This window comes from Brachyhypopomus gauderio, chromosome 9, assembly GCF_052324685.1.
Source record: "Brachyhypopomus gauderio isolate BG-103 chromosome 9, BGAUD_0.2, whole genome shotgun sequence".
Classification (NCBI taxonomy): domain Eukaryota; kingdom Metazoa; phylum Chordata; class Actinopteri; order Gymnotiformes; family Hypopomidae; genus Brachyhypopomus; species Brachyhypopomus gauderio.
Window position 1 is genome coordinate 22922598 of NC_135219.1, and position 13627 is coordinate 22936224.

The following is a 13627-nucleotide window of genomic DNA, read 5'->3' on the forward strand; positions in this document are numbered from 1 at the left end:
ATGTCAATCATGTTATAAAACACAGCGACTGGCCAACGCCGTGTTCCTGAACGTACACTGTACTTTCGCACCATCTGGTCCATGACATCCACACCACATTTTAGGCTGTTGTAGTCTGTGATTGTGTTTGGCTTTTTTTTTCGGGTGTCTCCAATCTCCACCGTACTGTGCATGCTACTGAGGATGCAGACAGTCTTTTTCCGTCTGGGCGCGTAAACGGTCAGCGTGGCACCAGAGGTTGAAAACACCTGTGTACTAAATTCCTCACGGCCCAAATTCTTTTTGACAGAGTCTGGAAGCTCACGACGAATCTTGTTTACTGTGCCAAGGAGGGTGGTCTTCCGGCCCAGCAACTGCCTTGCTAGTGACAGTGAGGTGAAAAAATTGTCTGTGGTAACAGTTCTTCCTTGGTCCATAAATGGTTCCATAAGCTTCATCACCACATTTTCCGATAGTCTTTCCCCCACGGGACGACTGGAGTCTTTGCCAAGATATGGGATGATGTTGCATACATACTTGGATTTCAGGTCACATGCCACCCAGAACTTTATCCCAAACTTGTCGGGTTTTGTTGCAATGTACTGAAGAAAAGAGCAACGGGTCTTAGTTGGAAAAAGTTGCTCATCTATGGTGATATGCCTTCCTGGGTTGTAACAAGTGATGCAATTGGCAGCGAAAGACCCCCAAACATTAGAGATTGCAGCAAACCGGTCAGTTGCAGCTCGTTCACTGCGTGTGTACTTGTCGTCAAAGTGAAGGTGCTGCATGATGTCCTGGAAGCGGTTTCGCGACATAATCTTGGTGATTAAGGGCACTCCCAGTGTTGTAGACCATGAGTCATGCACCGCTGGAAGGCGCACAACACCTCGCAGGATGAGGATTGCAATGAACGCCTTTAGCTCAGCGAGGGACATGAACCAGTTTTCTTGCTGTGTCTGGCGTGCATGCTGGACAGTCCACCCCTGTATGATCCGAAGCATTTCAATAGAAACGAAACAGAGGAAACTCTGTAAGCGACTCGATTCTTTCCGTAGGGCAAACGCAGTTGGCTCTCCATTCGTGGTATTGCATTTACTTGGGCTTGGATGCACTCCATCATGTCTTCCGATCTGTTCTTCATGCCACACTGTGCCGTCTTTTGCAGTCTCTGTCAGCCGCCCGTGTGTCTCCACGCGACCCCTCTTTACTGGTGATGAAGTCTCCTCATCTACAGGACCATATGTTTGAGATTTGATTAGTGAAAGGTTGAAATAATGTGAAATTGACAAACATAATATTTGAAACATAGCCGGCGATTGGCGGGTTCACACACAAATAGGCATTCTGGCCTTAATGGGGCCATAAATAAATTAATGTGTGCACAAAAAGATTCAATTGAGGCACTAAAGGCCCAAAACGATCAAAATGTGTATTGGGAAATTGAGTCAGATCAAAGAACTAAATCACATGCTGAGATCAGCAGTGTGTGTGTGTGTGTATGGGGTCTTATGTATGTACTATTCAGTCAGTTCCAGTATTTGGCCAGTAAATGGAGCCCATGTAATACCATACTGATATTACAGTAATGAAATAAGACATTTTAGTGAAATAAAAGGTTCATTTCTGGTCAAGCAGTGCACCTTTTGTTATGAGATCTAATTGCAAAGTTATTTATCTCATTGATCTGACTCATACGAGACCCTTTATTTGTCTGTATTCTGCATAACAGGATTGCAGCATGAGTTTTTATGATTTCTTAGGTTTTTGGACAATGTAGCGACAGGCCAATTTGAACCAAACTTGGCATACCTGAAGGACCTCAGTCTATAAAAGGCTTTGAAATTGGGAGTTGATCAACATGTTTATATGAATTATAGCAATATAGGTCATATATGGCCTCAATGATATAATGGGAAAATGGACCCACCTGAAAAAAAAAAAAAATCCAACAATTTTTAAAAATAGTTTACCTACAGTGTCTACAGATTATGCCCATGCCACTCTTGCCATCATTGGATCAAATTCCTAGGACTAGTTAGAAAAGTGCTATTTTCAAACAATTGATGAATGTGACAAAACTACGCCTTTTTTAATAGGACTTGTAATTGCAAAGTTGTCAGGTGGACTGCAAGGAATCAAAAGAATCAAGTTTCATTTTCCTAAGCAAAGATTTGGAAAAGTTATGCATGATTCACAAATAGTGCCACCTAGTGGCCAAATGTTTCAAAACTGCACAGTGTGACAGTCCTGAGATGTGTGTGAACCCTAAATTGCAAAAATAGGTTTCCCCACACTACGTGTGTGAACCCCAATTATAATTCCAAAACATCTCAAGTATGCCACCTTGGAAGTAATGTAGGATTGTTTTCACACAGCAATACGTGGCATATATATATATATTTTTTTTTATTAAAAAAAAATAAAAAATTGAAAACTCGCGGGTTTAGTGTTGACAGTGGGAGCAAACCTGGAACAACAAATCAGACATGGATTTAACGAGAGAAGGCAGTCCTGCCAAAAAAGCTAAGCGTACGTGTAAGTACCTTGACGAATGGGACAGGGAATTTACTTTCCTAAAGAGGAGCATGAAGGGGCATAGCTACTCATTCTGTAAGATATGTAGCTGTGATTTTAGTGCCTCTCATGGGGGAAGGAACGATGTCCGTCAGCACGAACAATCTGCCAAGCACGAACGCGGGCTAAAGGCACAGAAATATGCCCAGGAGATGTCCCCGTTTGTATCTAGAAATACCACTAGAAAATTGAATTTTTTTATTCATTTGTAGTTCAAAACATAATTGGGGTGTTTATTCTTCACTTTTTGCCACTCCAAAGATGTTTTCGTCTCTCCTACAGCCTCGATTGCAGCTATATGTAAATAACCGATTATGCAAATTAGGCGATGACGTCATATACGTGAAATGTCCCGTATTTTTAAATACAAAACTTGACAGGTATGTTGCGGTGTGTGTGTGCGCGGTGGCGACGTGCGGTGTGTGTGTGTGTGTGTGAGGGGAGGGGGGGTGACGTGGTGATTATCTGCTGGTCATCCGCATCTTCATCCCCTCCCCTGTGAGGCCAGCTTTGATTGGCTCTTGCTCAGACTCATCATCAGTGCTGGACCCCAGGAAGTGGGCGGTAGGTCATTTCCTGCACTGCCATGGCTGACGTGATGGACAGTGTTGCCAAGAAGTCCTGCTGAACTCTGGTTAAGGTCAGAGATCAGAAAGTCATTTCAGGTGGTTGTGGCAAACCAGTTAATAGAAATTATATTTATATTTCCAGATATAATTACATAATGGTAAACCAGCAGAATTAATAAGTATTAGGGGTGGGCATAGATTAATTTTTTAAAATCTAGATTAAACTCACTGAAATCTTGAAATTAATCTAGATTAAAATTGCTCATTCAGAATATGTGTGCTACCCAAGTAATGACTAAAAGTCAGTCTTTGTTTTATTTATTTCTTGTAAAGTGTCCTTGAGTGTTGTGAAAGGCGCTTTTAAATAAAATGTATTATTATTATTATGATGTATACAATGCTAATATCGGAATTAATTTAATATACACAAAGAAGCGGTTTGCTGCGAGATATTGTTAGGTTTCTCATTAAATGGCTTCAATAATATCTAAGTATAATCATGCTCTGGAGCTCTGTTCACTGAATTCCAAACACATGTTCCCATGAAGCTCAGCCAATCAGAATGAGCGCTCCAGGTCCTTCACTAACTCCGCCCCTCACTGTCTCTGCTCTTTGCAGGAGCTGGAGGAGAGCTTCCACATTAGCAGGATGGAGCAGATCGCCTTTGAATTCAATGTGCTGGTGTCTCTAGAGATGGTCCTCTACCTGCCCGAGAGCAGGTCACAACGCACTACCACCTGAGCCTTCCAGTCCCAGCCAGCCCAGCCAGAACTGACGCCCCCTTTGAGTGGGTGTGGTTTTGCAGACCGGCCTCAGGGAGGACTTCAGCACAACACTAAGTGCTTGTGGGTTAAATTGAACATTTGTTCTTGCTTTTTGTGTTTGTTTTTGGGTCTTATGCGAGGGTAATTAAATGACAGTAATATTAGCTAAAGCACTTAAATCAACTCCAAACACTCAAATAATAAGAGAGATTTCCTTAAACCTCTCTTTAAACATTATCTGTAGAACCAGCCTGCGCACCACGGACTTGTGCTAACGGGCCACCCAATGGAGGATGGGTTCCCTTTTGAGTCTTGGTCCTCCCAAGGTTTCTTCCTAATCCCCACCACCATAGGGAGTTTTTCCTTGCCACTGTCGCCTTGGCTTGCTCATTAGGGATCTGGACCCATACGATTGTAAAGCTGCTTTGTGACGTGTTGTGAAAGCTATATAAATAAATTTGACTTTGACTATACAACAAAAATAACTTCTATGTTTAATTTACAGTAGAACTATAATCCACACACTGAAACAGCATATATAATTTACTATAGCTATAAATTATTATACATCTAAGCATTCCTGCTTTTAACCTATTAATGGTGATTATGTGTATAATTTTATGCAATGTATGTTTTTTTTTTTTATAGTTTGTCACTTGTACTACATCACTGTCCCACTAGTGGGCAGTATTTGACAGGGAGCTGTGTTGAGACCAGAGACCGTATGTATATATATATATATACATATACTCTCAGAGGGCCTAAAAATATTCTTAAAACATAAATATATATAATATAATTTATCCAATTTTATTTAATCCACTTACAGTTTGACAATCGACATCTAAACAATTAGAAAAATATAAGCAAATACATTATTCACCCGTGTCAATCCAGAATTAGACAGATGATGTAATGTGAATTATGGTGATTTATTTTATTTTTTTTTTCTCTAACCTTAAAATGATCCCTTTAAGGTCACGGGTCGGCAACCCGCGGCTCCGGAGCCGCATGCAGCTCTTTATCCCTGTGATGCAGCTCAGCTTTTGAATAGAATTAATGAGTATTTAATTAACGTATATTATTTTTGAGACTTTAAAAAATGTTCGGGTGGAATTTTACAAATGTCCGGTATTTACTTTCGCTTTGCTTGAGTGACATGTCATCGTCACTGAAATAAATTTCCAGTTATTTTGCTTTTGTGGCTCCGAGTCAAAAAGGTTGCCGACCCCTGCTTTAGGTCATGCTAGTCTGTAAATATTGGCTGCAATGTTAAGGTACAGTGCAATATGATTAATTGTATAAAATGCTTTCACTTTTATATGTAAAATTGACACAACACAATACATTATGTATTTCTTAACTTTTACTGTATTTGTAAAAAAATTTAATGAATACAATAGTAATACAATTGACAGAATAAATTGAAATTGTTTTAATTGTTCATGAGTTCATGTCTTCATTATGATTTTCCATTGCTTGGTCATAGAGAGGTATTTTGGCATGTAAGTGTTAAAGAAAAACATGTCACACCTCCTTTTCACCTCTTCTAATACACTGCTATCTCTGTAAACTCGCTGCATAAAGATATCATCATGGGCACAGATAACTAAATCACACCACTGCATACCAGTAATCAATAACTGGAACTGGATTTGCCAATAATAACAATGGCTCTCCTTCATTTTGTGTAGGCCTTGTGCCACTTTGAGGAATTTGCAGTCTACATAGCTTTGTGCATTTGGGCACTTAATTTCAACAAGCCCAAATGATGGACGCTCAAGTGTGTCATACACAAGTCCATCAGGTGATGCACCCAGCCAAGATGCATCTGGATGAATCACTAGCCCACACTTGGTCAAGTTCAAGTTTTTCAGAACTGCATAGTCCTTTAAGGCCCCTGTTTCCATTTCAAGTCCTCTCTTCATGTGTGCTGTTTGTCGTGTCCCTCGGATTATCCTTTCTGCCAGGCTTTCTGCAGCACCTGGACCTCTAACGTGGCTCACCTCTCTGAAATGTGAGGCAGTCACTCTTTCTCTCCTAAGTGAATGCCACTCAGGTGTAGCACTTTGGGATCTTGTTGCCTCCTCAATAAGGTGTGATTGTGACAAGGTCACAGAAAGTGAGCTTAGGTGTAGCTGTTCTTGGTGTGTTGGCACAAATGAATATTCAGGTGGGCTTAGATGGTAACATTCTAGTGGCAGACTCGGGAATGGGGGTGCATCCTCATGTATGACAACACTGTCAGATTGAGGTGGTGGTTGTTGATAGGACAGTACACTGCCAACTTGTACCTTCCCAAAGATGGAGTCCACAAGTGGCTTGTCAGGCGAGATGTTCATTGTGCAGATGAGTGGAAGAGAATCTGCTTTGATTCCAGCGTAGACTGGTCCATGATTGAGGGTGGCCGGGTGTGGGAGCTCACCGCTGTAGCCCTTGAAAAGTGTACTTCTGAAATAAAAGAAGAGTGAATAACATTTATTTTTACACATTGTAATCTGTTCACCAGCACAACTGATTGTGAATCACATATCACATGTCATCTGAAGTACAACGAGGCTAAATTAAATCTTGAAGAGAACAGGGTCTTATCAGATGATCAAAAGCATTCATTTTTTTTTACCACACACTGTAATCTGCCTATTAAATTTGGTACTACATACCTAACTCCACTGGCTGTAGTAGCACCTGGTTTTGGCTTTAGGACAACCATGGCATCCACGGGTCCAGGCTTCACCCCCTATTAATTTAAAAGATGGTGTTAGTAAAGTGACTGTGATACATTAACTAACATTAAATAATGAAATAAGACAAACCATTGTTGGTGGTTTATGCCACTTCTGTTCTGTCTGTGTGCATGAAAGGACAGGAGGGATCGACAGACATGCCAGATTCAGAATAATGAGCAGTCTGGAAAAGCAATGCAACCAAGTGTTTGCAGATTCCGCAACTAGCAACACAAGAGCAGTTGCTCTTAATGAGCACAACTGGCATTGAATCACGTAATGTCATCTGAAATACACAAGAGGCAATATTTAATATCTTGAAAAGAAGACTTCAGCAATGTCAATAGGCGCAATATCTGTCCCATCATGTTGGTAGTGGTGAATGTCACTTGTCTATTGTCTCATGTAACGTTTGTGCTGTTTTGCATCACTCTTAAAACACTTGGCTATACTGTCTTTCTATTCTACAGTGTTGTGCATGGTTCAATCTACTAGTTCACTGAGCAACTATAAACTAAATATATTTTAGATTTAAACTTCATTTTCACTCCAGATGAAATGCTTACACATAGGAGTGAAACAGGCCTACTTATATTTATATTATTTTGTTGTTTCCACCACCAACAACAGAACAGTGCAGGTTTTACTTCAACTGCTTCTTGAAGAGTGTTATCAGAATATGTTAATAGGTGTAAGTGTTGCAGCCATATGTTAATAAAGAAGTTAAGATGAAAGATTTGAAAGACAGATTGACAGATTTTAGAAAATGCAGTTTGAAGAATAGCTGAGGTGAACTATATTCTGCTTTTGAGTCATAGAGGTAGATAACAATAGCTCGAACTGTAAAATAAACTCCCATTTGTTTACTATAGGCAAAATAGACTGCTAATGATTCCCACTCAGCTACTCTGCATTTGGCTACCATTGTAAGCTTTGAAAACCAATGCCTATGGTTATCACAGCTTACGTGAAGTAAGAGCAAGGATAAAAGATTGAACTTGTGTTGAACTCACTTTTGAACTTGTTCAACAGAACTTTGAACGTGACACTGAACAGAACTCGTGTCATTTTAACCAGTCCTACTCTCAGCTGGTGTGGCGTATCTGTTTTCTTCATAGATCTGTAGCAGTGAGCCCTCACTGTTATCTCGTTAGCCTTACTTTTGCCTGATACTTCCATCAGAAATACAAACATGTTTTTAAAAGGCATTTCTAGTACTAGGACAGGTTGGTTCGTTACTAAAAACAACATCACTTCATTAGACTGCCACCTCAGGCTAGCTAGCTAACTAGCGTCGGCCACTTACCTTCAAAATTGCAGAGGTAGGATGAAACGTAGAACTTGAAACCCTTTTCAAGTTGACTCTGTGTCGTTGTACTTGATGCTCTGACAATACGACGCACATCGTTGACGGTAAATTTCGGGAACTCCAACAGGCACCTTGTGAATTTAGACTCGGCCATGACATCGACACTTCCGCATACCAACCGGAAATACGGTACCATCCTGACACCAACGAGGAAGTGGTGCGTGCACCTAGGCCAATCAGGGCAAAACCAGTTTCAAATGACAGCAAAATTGACCAATCATATCTTCCCTCTTAGTGGGCGGGCTTAACTGTATGATAATTTCTGCCCGCTGTGGCGACGCTAGCTGTCGTTAGCGTTATTATTTATTTATTATTTACTTTTTTGTACATATGCTACTCAACTTGTTTAACTCTGATTCCTTGTATTACCACTTGTGCCTTGTTTTTGTTTGTAAGCGATTATTGTAAATAAAGGTAAAAAAAAAAAAGGTTATTGTAGCAGCCTGGCTGAGTTGGTGTTTTGGTTAGAATAACAGGAAATTGTGATATCACGTGATACTCAACTTTGGAACGTTTGGTTTAGAATGTTTGGTTGGGAAGGTGGAATGTTTGGATTCAGTTTTGATGCTGAAAAGCTCAAAACAAGTCGCACGACATTTTGCTGAGAATTACAAACCTAAATAATCTAACAAATCTTTCTATTTTTTCTAGATCTTTCTCTCTTTCTATTCTTTCTATTTTTCAGGTGGAGAATGAGTTTTTACCCCAGGACAACTGACCAGCCAAGGCCTGGACAGGAACAGAACCACTTCAAAGACACACCAGGTTTTACCACTCATGGTGAGAAAAATACATTTTCATATACTGTACATCATTTTATACTTCTATGTAAGACAGTATATTAATTCTTATGAGTATGGATTTCCATAGGCTTATTCATAATAATTAAAAGTTAAATATACCCATTTATATAGTAGGTTTCTAAGGTTCAGAAAAATAACATGTTTATTTATTCTAGTGATGACTGTCAAGCTCTTTATTTCATGTGTACAGGATAATGTAATTAATGGAGCATGGGTTATTTCTTTGATTTCTTTGACTCAGCACAATTTTCATAAATCCCACCATGTTACATATATGTATTAACATTGTCCATGTGGCCATGGAAAAAGCAAATAAAAATATTTTTTTTAAAAAAGAAACAGATTTCTAACATGACATCACATTCTTAAGCATTCTCCCCACATTCTAATGGCATCACATGGCACCATAGCCCTTGTTATAATCACTTGTTCATTGGGAAACACTTACAAGGCATTTGAGCCTCACTGGGAGGCGTGCTGGGTTTCACTTTACCTGCTGTGGGATTTTCAGGTGTGCCCTACAACCCCCAAGCGACAGTGATCCACACGGATCCCTGTGGACCAGCACCCTTCCCTCACAGAAGGACGGCGGGACCCTCAAATGTCGGCCATGTTAACATCCCTGTAGAAGGACCACTCCACACTGGTACTGTGTAACACTGAAGATTACATGTGTATTCAACAAACCAAATAATCATGCATGATGAAGTAGAAAAAAACATTTATTACATTTGTTTGTAAGGACTGGCAGAGGTGCAGAACCATCAGCTTTCTGCACATGACCTGACCAGTAAAACATCAGTTTTATCAGAAAATGACATCACATATTCTTCAACATTGTAATGAATTCACATGGCACTGTAGCCCTGTGATATGTTTGGTGTAGAGTAGAGCACTTTAGAGTGGGCACCTTGACGACCCACATACAGTGTGGGTGTACTGTGACACTCTTTATCTGCTAGGCGGTTGTGTTTAGTCTAAGGTGATAATGCTTCGAATCATTGTTATACCAGCATAGTATAATACTGATAATACATGTATATGGATTACAGATGTCATTTTTCACTATTTTAGTACACCCCCAAACAATCTAAACAAAACATTGTCATGCTGCTTTGCTGGTTTCTGATACCTCATCTGGACTGTCTAGCAGTGTCTAGCAGAGGCGAGATGTGCTAGCCATGAGCAGAGCTAGGAGGTACTGTAGTTTGGCTCTTCAGTATCTACCAGTATCAGAATTAAAATAATTCTGAATTGTGCCAAAATAATTAAATTAGTGCTGTCAATTCCAGGTGCCGCGATTAAAAGTCCTCACCAGGATTTTGCTCTGGCTTCCTGGATTGTGTTGATTCCACTAATTTTACCTGAATTGCTAATTAGAAAATCTAGCAAGCTTGAGCAAAATCCTGGTGAGGACTTTTAATCGCGGCACCTGGAATTAACAGCACTAAATTAAATTGAATCAAATTGTATTGAAATGTAAGATTTCATGATGCAATGAACTAAAAGAATCATAACTAAGCTAAACTAAAACTGGGTCACACATATACTGAAGCTCTGATAAATGTCTTCCTGCTTCTGGGCTCACGGATGCCCTGCTTTCAGTTATTCAGTAGCTACTTCATTGTGCTGCCATTACATGAATTGTAGCAAGATGCATATGAGAAGTTGCCGTTCTCGGTCCATCTTGCTTGAATCATATTTCAGTGGCACTTTCAGATAAAGAAACATGCAACGTAGTACTAAGGCACTGAGAAATGTTATGGTGAGGTAATTTCTGCTAATGTCCTTATTCGCCCATGCAGGTGAAGTTGGCTCCAGCAGGTGTTCTAAACTGCCTGTGCTCACTTCACGCACGAGAGTGACCAGGTCAGGACTGATGAGGCCTTCTCCGCCCACCATCACAATGTTGCCTCCACTCCCCAAACCTGCTGGCCGAGAGCCACTCCGTGCCTTCAGGCCTGCCAAAGGTGAGCTCACTCTTTTGCTCTCCTGGAAATGGCATCCAAACCATTTGTTGCAGCAACTACAACAAAAAAAGTAAAAAAAAAAAAAAAAGTATTAAAAAAGCAAAAACTGCTTTGAAAGCCCTATAGGGGAGACCGGGTATGGTTGTAACATGGGGAGAGTTGTAACTCCATCAGTTCCACTGATCACGGATAAGATAGGAGTCATATGATCATTTCAGTATTTACCCAATTCCTCCCTGATCCCACATGGTGAATATCAAGGCTGTAAACAGGCACATGCCGATTCCATCGAGAAAAAACTGAATGTATTTCATGTTCCATTCTTTACTTTAGCTGTGATATGTTTGGTGTAGAGTAGAGCACTTTAGAGTGGGCACCTTGACAGCCCACATACAGTGACACTCGTTATCTGCTAGGCGGTTGTGTTTAGTCTAAGGCAGGGGTCTCCAACCTTTTTGAGACTGGGAGCTACTTCTTGGATACAAATTATTGCGGAGGGTTACCAGATTAGAACGCATCAATCGAACAAAAAGTTGGTTTGGGGGGGGGGGTGGGGGTGGCGAGGCGAACGAAAGTTGCGTGTAATAATAATAGTAGCAAAAACATGACGTGGCGACTCATGACGTGGGTGACCCCTGGTTTATTCAATATTGACGGCAGCCTAACTTTTTGATTGACAGCTAATTGAGCAATAGCAAACGAGAGAGAGTGTGTTATAGTGAATATATGTACATGCCGTTACTTGACAACGCGTCCGCGGAGTGATACAGAGAACGAGAATACCGTGCTGTTATCACACATATCTGCAGGGTTAGAACACTTCTCAACCAGTCGGATTGTGAACTAACTGTTGTATAATTGGCGAATAATCATTTAGTGTTAGAAGGGGAGGGACAACTGTGAATTTTGATTGGACATGAATTTAAGTAGATTTCTCGATGGGACCAATTAGGTTTACAAATTTATATGTAATTCATTGGCCCTTTGGCGAGCTATTCGGAAAGGGGTGGCGAGCTACTGGTAGCTCGCGAGCGACGTGTTGGAGACCCCTGGTCTAAGGTTATAATGCTTCGAATCATTGTTATACCAGCATAGTATAATACTGATAATACATGTATATGGATTACAGATGTCATTTATCACTATTTTAGTACACCCCCAAACAATATAAACAAAACATTGTCATGCTGCTTTGCTGGCTTCTGATACCTCATCTGGACTGCTGCCAAAGCATATATCTATTAATCTTTGTAATCTATGTAACATGGCTTCTTTAAGTATTGGGTATCACCTGGCCAGCGTTAAGCAGTGGTATGCAGCAGCAGTCTGTGTGATATAAGGAGTTTGTGCTTTGTACCTACTTCTGTTGGCAAGGACAATGTGAGCTTACAAGCAAGACTAGACTTGAATGTTTTATTGCAGTCAGTTGATTGTGCCAGCACCCCACTCCCCAGAATGCCAATCCCACATGCCAAAATATCCATTATCATAATCTATTATTATTTAAAATGCAGTATGATCTGCAGGTCTTAATTTCATATGCTGGTCTGAAGATTGAACGTGTCCTCTACAGTTCTGTCTGTGTTTCATGTCCAGGTTCAGTGGAGCCTCCCCAGCTCCACTCTCCAGGGTGGAGGAGAGAGAGAGTGGGGAGACTTCACCGGAGCGGAGGACATCTTCAACCCTTGCTCCCAGACATCTTCGAAGCAGCTAACCCCAGTGATGCTGGTAGAGGTGACTTATTGATGTTGGCTTTACTTTATATGTCATTGAAATACCTGTACAAAATGTAGAATTTATAATGTTGCATCATTTGTTTTGTGTTAAAATATTGCTAAATACGATATTTGGGAACAAGGAGATCAGTTAGTCAGAAACTTCACTCAGGTGTCAAGTGAGCGGAGCTAAACTCATGAGCATGGATGCCCTTTCCCACGCAGGTTTGCCCAAATCCAGCCGCTTGCTACCTGGGAACCCCCCCGGGTATTTCTTACTGCCCTCCTACCCTCTGGCCACTCTTCCGGGAGTGCAGCGAGATACAAGCCCTCGGCGCAGAGACCCGGGCCCGTGGAGGGACAGTACTGGTGAGTGCATGGCTACGTTGCTAAGAACGTGCTAGGCACACACAGTGAGGCATGGCTGGTTATTTGGGTGCCCGCTTAAGTTAAGTTGGTCTTGCACTAAGCTTGTCTTGCACTTGTTCCCACGTCAGTGGTAAATTGATGAGCAGATCTAATTTTGTGGTCATATATTCTATATGAATTTAATTTTAACCAACAAATGTGCATATACGTAGATCATTTATAGTCACCACTTGTCAAATGTACAAAATACTTAAATTCAAATTTGATGATCTTCATCTGACATGGTTTCACTCAGTAATGGAACAGTGTCTAGCAGAGGCGAGATGTGCTAGCCATTAGCAGAGCTAGGCTAATGTATCTACCAGTATCAGAATTAAAATAATTCTGAATTGTGCCAAAATAATTAAATTGAATCAAATTGTAAAACTGGGTCACACATATACTGAAGCTCTGATAAATGTCTTCCTGCTTCTGGGCTCACGGATGCCCTGCTTTCAGTTATTCAGTACTACTTCATTGTGCTGCCATTACATGAATTGTAGCAAGATGCATATGAGAAGTTGCCGTTCTCGGTCCATCTTGCTTGAATCATATTTCAGTGGCACTTTCAGATAAAGAAACATGCAACGTAGTACTAAGGCACTGAGAAATGTTATGGTGAGGTAATTTCTGCTAATGGCCTTATTCACCCATGCAGGTGAAGTTGGCTCCAGCAGGTGTTCCAAACTGCCTGTGCTCACTTCACGCACGAGAGGGACCTCGTCAGGACTGATGAGACCTTCTCCGCCC

At 40.8% G+C, this 13627-nt stretch overlaps 1 protein-coding gene across 3 annotated transcripts; it reads right to left on the reverse strand.

Annotated features, from left to right (window-relative positions):
- Positions 1–5106: 5106 nt before the first annotated feature.
- Positions 5107–9379, reverse strand: LOC143522574 (uncharacterized). Of its 3 annotated transcripts, XM_077016284.1 has the most exons (6): positions 9278–9379; positions 7919–8148; positions 7626–7784; positions 6703–6796; positions 6550–6626; positions 5107–6337 (listed from the first exon to the last, which is right to left on the reverse strand). In XM_077016284.1, the coding sequence occupies exons 4-6, from the start codon at positions 6703–6705 to the stop codon at positions 5338–5340; spliced, it is 1080 nt and encodes a 359-aa protein (XP_076872399.1). In that variant the 5' UTR covers positions 6706–6796; positions 7626–7784; positions 7919–8148; positions 9278–9379; the 3' UTR covers positions 5107–5337. The 3 variants fall into 3 exon arrangements, with proteins under 3 accessions (XP_076872399.1, XP_076872400.1, XP_076872398.1); XM_077016285.1 differs by lacking the exon at positions 7626–7784; XM_077016283.1 differs by lacking the exons at positions 6703–6796; positions 7626–7784.
- Positions 9380–13627: the final 4248 nt, after the last annotated feature.

Excerpts from the sequence above, each read along its gene's own strand:
- LOC143522574 (XM_077016283.1), bottom strand. The coding sequence starts at position 8,080 with ATGTCATGGCCGAGTCTAAATTCACAAGGTGCCTGTTGGAGTTCCCGA. Across the intron at positions 6,627-7,918 it reads CTACCTCTGCAATTTTGAAG|GGGGTGAAGCCTGGACCCGT; the intron begins GTAAGTGGCCGA and ends TTAAATTAATAG. Across the intron at positions 6,338-6,549 it reads ACTACAGCCAGTGGAGTTAG|AAGTACACTTTTCAAGGGCT; the intron begins GTATGTAGTACC and ends CTTTTATTTCAG.